The sequence below is a fragment of the Parus major genome, unplaced genomic scaffold (assembly GCF_001522545.3).
Source record: "Parus major isolate Abel unplaced genomic scaffold, Parus_major1.1 Scaffold220, whole genome shotgun sequence".
NCBI classification, from domain to species: Eukaryota; Metazoa; Chordata; class Aves; order Passeriformes; family Paridae; genus Parus; species Parus major.
The window spans coordinates 1780-7973 of NW_015379263.1; the positions used below are offsets into that span (position 1 = coordinate 1780).

At 68.7% G+C, this 6194-nt stretch overlaps 1 protein-coding gene across 1 annotated transcript in view; it reads right to left on the minus strand.

Annotated features, from left to right (window-relative positions):
- Positions 1-6194, minus strand: part of BAZ2A (bromodomain adjacent to zinc finger domain 2A) — an 18531-nt gene that overhangs the window by 1761 nt on the left and 10576 nt on the right. Inside the window, exons 13-26 of the mRNA XM_033511443.1 lie at positions 5702-5916; positions 5519-5593; positions 5245-5407; positions 5099-5158; positions 4885-5020; positions 4217-4797; positions 3556-3781; positions 3326-3481; positions 2641-2804; positions 2174-2463; positions 1407-1539; positions 1177-1323; positions 389-618; positions 166-309 (exon numbers count right to left, since the gene is read on the minus strand). Of these exons, the coding sequence (XP_033367334.1) occupies positions 166-309; positions 389-618; positions 1177-1323; positions 1407-1539; positions 2174-2463; positions 2641-2804; positions 3326-3481; positions 3556-3781; positions 4217-4797; positions 4885-5020; positions 5099-5158; positions 5245-5407; positions 5519-5593; positions 5702-5916 (2720 nt within the window). The remainder of the gene's footprint in view (positions 1-165; positions 310-388; positions 619-1176; positions 1324-1406; positions 1540-2173; positions 2464-2640; positions 2805-3325; positions 3482-3555; positions 3782-4216; positions 4798-4884; positions 5021-5098; positions 5159-5244; positions 5408-5518; positions 5594-5701; positions 5917-6194) is intronic.

Consider the following 6194-nt stretch of genomic DNA (forward strand, 5'->3'; position numbering starts at 1 on the left):
CCCAGAAGAGACCCCAGCAGGGATCCCAGCCCCAGGAGGGACCCCAGGAGGGACCCCAGCCCCAGAAGGGACCCCAGCCCCAGGAGGGACCCCAGGAGGGACCCCAGCCCCAGGAGGGACCCCAGCCCCAGGAGGGACCCCAGGAGGGACCCCAGCCCCACTCACCCGCCCCGCAGCAGCCTCGTGCGCATGGTGGCGAAGTCCATGGGGTTCTTGATGATCTTGCGGTAGCCGGGGACCAGCCGGGGGTTCACGGGCTCCAGGAAGGGCCAGGCGTCCTCGTGCGACTCCATCTCCATCAGGATGATCCTGGCAGCGGGGGGAGATCGGGGAGGGGGGTCAGGGACCAGCTGGACCCCGCAGCCCCCTCCCCACGCCCGGCACTCACTCGCAGAAGGTCAGGTCGCTGGGCTGGCCCCGCAGGGCCGAGCTCCTCCGCCGGGCGGGGGCCAGAGCCTCCCCCGGGTACCGGGGGGACACGGGCAGCCCCTCCCGGCGCCGCGGGGCCGCTCGGCGCCGTGGGCTCGGCTCCTCCTCGCCGGGGCTCCCCGCCACCGCACGGCCCCGCTTCCGCTTCTTGCCCCGCCGGGGAGAGACGGGGTCCCGGTACTGCCCTGCCTGTGGGGGGGAAAAGGGGGTCACACCCTGTGTCCCCTCAGAGCGTGTGTCACCACTCCCTGAGCCCCGAGGTGACACCCAGGGGTCCTTCCCAGGGATATCGGGGCTGCATCGGGGTCTCCTGGGGATGAGAGGCTCTTGTGGGGGTCAGGACCCCTCACATCCCTCAACTCGGGGTTTCTCCGAGGGGTGGGGGTCTCTCAGACACCAGCAGGGTCTCTCCTGAGGACCAAGTCCTGCCCCAGGGGTGGGAGTGTTCCTCCTGGGCTGGGGGATCCCTCCCATTGATATGGGGGTCTCACCCAGAGTCTCAGGGACCCCCCCATCAGGGTCCCCCCTGGAGATGAGAGTCTCTCCTGGGAAAGGAAAAGGGGGTCCCTCAGAGACCATCGGGGTCTCTCCCAGGAATGGGGGTCCCACGGGAACCACCAGGATCCCCCTCAGGAACCAGAGCTTTTCCTGGAGACCAGGACCTCTCCCGGGGACGGGGGGCCCAGCAGGGTCTGGGATCCCTTCTGGATCACCCTGCTGGGGTGAGGGGGCTGCCCCCCAACCTACCCGTGCCACGCAGACCGAGCAGAACCAGTCGCCCTCGGGCACCTCGGTCATGCGGGGCCGGTGGCAGTAGAGGTGGCAGCCGCGGTCGCAGCCGTCGCACAGCAGCAGGTGCTCGTCGTCGTCCCCTCGCCGGCAAACCAGGCAGGTCTGGGGGGACACGGGGGGCTCAGAGCTGCCTTGGAACCCCCCCCCCGGACCACCCCTCCGTCCCCCCCAGCGCGGGTTCTCACCACTCTGTTCACAGACTTCTCCCAGGCGATGGATTTCTCCAGCTGGAAGATGCACAGGGACACCTGGGCCGCGCTGCGGCAGCGCTCCAGCGTCTGCCGCCACGTCCGCACCCGCGGCGTGATCTCGTACGAGCTGCGGGGACAGCGGGGGGCTCAGCCCGGCCTGGGGGTCCTGCCCTGACCCCCACACCTCCACCCAGGAGGGATCCCAAACCCTGCTGGCCCCGCTCAACCCCCGAGAGGAGTCTGGACCCCGATGACCCTCACGAGACCCCCGTCCCCAGGGCAGATCCCATCCCTAGGAAGAGACCCCCACGGCCTCTGAGGGAGCCCCACACCCCCGGGAGGGATCCCCATTCCCAGGAAAGTCTTTAACTCCCAAGAGGGACCACGCTGGCCTCTGAAAGACCCCCACCCCCAGGACAAACCCCCACATTCCCAGGAAGGGTCCTGGTCCCCAGAAGAGACTGTCATCCCCAAGAGGAACCCCAATGGCCCCCCATTCCTGTGAGGGACCCCTAGGAAAGACTCTCATCTCCAAAGAGAGACCCCCTGGACCTCTGAGGGACTCGACATTGCTGAGAAGGATCCCTAACCCAGGAAGAACACCGGTGACCCACAAGGGACCCTCATCCCCAGCAAGGAATCCCATCCCAGGGAGAGATCCCCCGATGGCTTCTGACAGGACAGACCCTGCTGGCCCTCCCACATTCCCGGGGGGCTCCTGACCCAGGCCAGGGCTCAGGGAGGGTGTGTGGGGCGCTCACATCTCGGTGGGGCCCAGGCTCGGCTCCTCGGGGCCGCTCAGCACCGCTTTCTCCACCACCACCTCGTGCAGAGGCCACAGCGGCTCCTTCAGGTAGCGGCGCTCCAGGTTCTGCTCCAGCGCCGCCAGCCGCAGCACGGCCAGGTCCAGGGGGTTGGTGAGCTCCCGGCGCAGCGGGAGCCCGTCCCGGTCCCGCCGGCTCCGCACTGTGATGTCCTCCAGGGGCTCCACTTTGTGCTCGCAGTACCGCAGGTCGTCCCGCGTCGAGTCCGGGCTGGGGCACGTCCAGCCCTGCGGGAGGGACGGCAGGGTCAGGGGGTCAGCGTTGGGCAGGGGGTCAGCGTTGGTTGGGCAGGGGGTCAGCACTGGGCAGTTGGGGAGGGGGTCAGCACTGGGCAGTTGGGCAGGGGTTCAGGGTTGGTTGGGCAGGGGTTCAGCCAGCACCGACATCACCTCCCCGGCACCCACCCGGATCTGCAGGTCGGCCATGAGGACGCGCTGCTCCAGCTCCTCCACCCACTGCAGGACCCCCAGGTCGGTCTCGTAGGCTCTGTCCGGCACTGACCACTGCGCCAGGGCTTCCTGAGACACCGCAGCAGCAGCCGACTCCGGGCGCGGGTGGAAGATGGGGTCTGGGGGGGAGAAAAGGGGGTCAGGGAGGAGGAACAGGCAGCAGAGCCCCACCCCAGGACACGGGGGGAAGATGGGGTCTGGGGAGGGGGACAGGCAGCAGAGCCCCACCCCAGGACACGGGGGGAAGATGGGGTCTGGGGGGCACAGGGGATGGACAGGCAGCAGCCCCCCACCCTGGGGTGTGGGTGGAAGGGGGGTCTGGGGGGCAGAGGGTGGGCTCGGGATGGGCACATGAGCAGCAGCCCCCCAACCTAGAGAGCAGCTGGGAGATGCAGCCTGGAGAACCAGAGGATGGGCTCGGGGGGCAACAGGGAGCAGCCCCCCGCCTCAGGGCACGGGTGCAAGGTGAGGTCTGGGGGGGTAAAGGGTGGGAGAGAACAGAGGAATCCCCAGGGATTTGGGCAGAAGATGGGATGTGGGGGCTCACGGAGGGGCTCACAGGGGGACAGGCGGGAGCAGCCCCCAATCCCAGCTGGAAGCTGGGTCTGGGGGCAGCAGCTGGGCTCTGGGGCAGACTCACCGGTGGTGTTCCGGAGGCAAACCTCACGCAGGAACTCCTTGTGCTTGGTGAGGTGCTTGTGCAGCGCCTTCTCCCGGATGCCGCGCGGGTGCAGCGCCCGCGCCACGGCCTCCAGCTCCTCGGGGTCCCGCAGCCACCACCAGCCGCTCTGCATCTCTGCAAGGGCAGTGCCACAGCTCAGCACCCTGCCGGGGCACCGGCACCGCCGCCACGGGGCTCCCGGCTCTCACCGCTGGGCACCGGCTGCTCCGTCAGCTGCGTCAGGTACTTCTGCTCCATCTGCTTGAAGAATTTGGTGGGGGGTCTCCCTCGGCGCTTGGGTTGCCCCGGCACGTCCTGGAGCTTTTCCAGGCTGCCCTGGCTGCGGGGGCAGGCGCCGTGGGCCCTGGGGCCGGCGTGCACCGGCGTGGAGGCGAGCAGGGGAGCTGTGGGGTCGTCTGCGGGGAGGCCGTTCAGCTGGAGGGACAGAGGGAATGTCAGAGAAAACCGACAGGAAATGATAAAATATTCTGCTTTGGAAGGGATCAACAAGGATTACCACTCCTGGATGCTCAGCCCCTGAATCCTGCACTCCCCCCAATCCTGCAGCCCCTCAATCCCACAGCCCCCCAGCCCTGCAGCCCCTCAATCCCACAGCCCCCAATCCCACAGCCCCTCAATCCCACAGCCCCCCAGCCCTGCAGCCCCTCAATCCCACAGCCCCCCACCCCTGGAGCTGTTTCCCTTCTCACCAGCCTATCAAGGGCAGCAGGACTGAGCCCCCATCACGGCTCCCCGGGTCAGACAGAGGGTCCCACCCCACTCCCTGCAGCCACCCAGGGAGAATCCCCCTCCCCACACAACCCCTCGGGTCGGGGTGTGAGTGCTGGGAGCAGCCCCCCCACCCCGTACCTGCCGTGCCGGGCCCTTGGGGGGCTCCCCACGGCTCTGGCTGCGGGGGGCTGCGGGGGCTCGTGGCGAGGGCTCGGCCGAGGAGGTAGCGAGGGGGGCTCGGTCATCGCAGGGCGTGCGGGGCAGCAGGTTGAACCAGGGCCCCCGCTTCGCCACGGCCTCCGGGGCTCTCTCCTCCTCCTCCTCCTCCTCTTCCTCCTCCATGGGGTCCGAGGGGGCCTCGGGCGGCGGGAGCCCCGTGTCCCCCTTGCCGGGGCTGCTGGCCGGGGTGAGGACGGAGTCCTTGAGCAGGGACGACTGGGTCTGGCTCAGCCAGGACAGGAAGGCTGACTGGCTGAGGTCGTGCTGGCTCTGCCCCAGGGGCTCTGGCTCCTCCAGGACCCCGTTGACCGGGGCAGGGCAGGGTCCGCAGTGCTGGGCCAGCTCCTCTTTGCTCTTCCGGGGCCGCCCGCGGGCGCGCGAGGCCGAGGCCGGGCAGCTGGTCCGGCTGGCGACGGGCACGGCCGCCGGCTCCTCCTTCACCAGGGACACGTGCGGGGACACCTTCTCCTCCGGGGGCTCCTGAGCCACCGCCTCAGCTGCTGTGACAGGAGGAGGAGGAGGAGCAGTGAGATCTGGGGGCCTCCCCCAGCTGTGACAAGCCCCCCAAAAGCCCCTTCCCCGCTCACCCTCCGCGCCCTCCACGAAGATGCCGCCCAGGTGGGGCAGGACCCAGTAGCGCCGCCGGAACCGGTCCTGGCCCAGGGAGGCTGCACGCAGGGTCTGGGAGGAATGGAGCAGCTTCTTGCGGAAGAACATCTGCCTCTGTGGGGAGATTGGGGGGTGGTGAGGGGGCTGCAGCCCCCCTGAGGGCTGAACACCAGCCCTGCAGCACCCGCTCACCTTGGCCAGCTTCTCGATCTGCCGCTCCAGCTCCGGGACGCTGGACGTGGACGTGTCGACCTGGGGAAGGGATGCATTGGTCAGGGAAGAGACCCCCGAGGTGGCACCCCCACCTGTGCCCCCCGGCAGAGCCCAGAGCACCCCACCTCCTCCTCCCGGCGTGATTTCCGCCCCCGGGTCTCCTCCTCCTCCTCCATCTCCAGCCCCGTGTCCTCGGTCAGGCGGGAGCTGCGCCGACGCCGCCCGTCCTCCAGCCCCGTGATCTCCGACTCGGGACGGCCCGTTCTCTTGGCCAGGGCGACCTTCAGCCTGCCAAGACACGGTTGGAGGTGCTGGGTCCCTGTCCCCCCGCCCACCCCACGAGTGCCAGGGCCGGGGGGAAGCTGCCGAGGCTGCAAGCGAAGCCCCTTCCCCACCAACCTGCGGAGTCGGCCCTCGATGATCCACTTGTTCTTCCTGTAGTTGGACATGTTCTCCAGGGTCTTGTCGATCTCGCTGCAGAACAGGGGACGGGGGAGGCTGCAGAGGGGCAGCTCCAGGACTGGAGCGGCATCCACCCCGCAGCAGCACCCAGAGGTTTCCGTGCCCCACGCCCAGCCCCACCTGATGATGAGGGCGCTGCTGTTGAGCTCGTTGACCAGGAAGACGAGGATGGCGGCTTTGCGCTCGGGGGGCAGCGCCTGGAAGGGTTTGGTGCGCAGCCCCTCGCACAGCTCCGCGCCCGCCCCGTGCGCCGTCAGGAAGCAGCGCAGCACCTCCGACACCGTGTCGCGGTTCAGGCTGATCTCCGACACCTTCTCCCCCAGGATCTTCAGGGACTGGGAAGAGCAGAGGGAGAGGTTTGGGGAGTCCCCTCCTCGTCCCCTTGGGGGGTTTGCCAGGAGGAGGTTCCTGCCCGGAGGTGCTCTGGGTGCTCCCACCACAAGGACAGATGTGGGGACACCCCAAAAGCTTCTGGGGGTGAGGAGGGGGCTGGCCACAAGGAAGGAGAGCAGGGAGGGAAGCACATCCCAAATCTACAATTCCCTGTCCTGAGTTTTGCCCCAGCCAGGGGAGGAGAAAAAGGGGAAAAGGTGGTGAAAAGGGGAGATAAAGA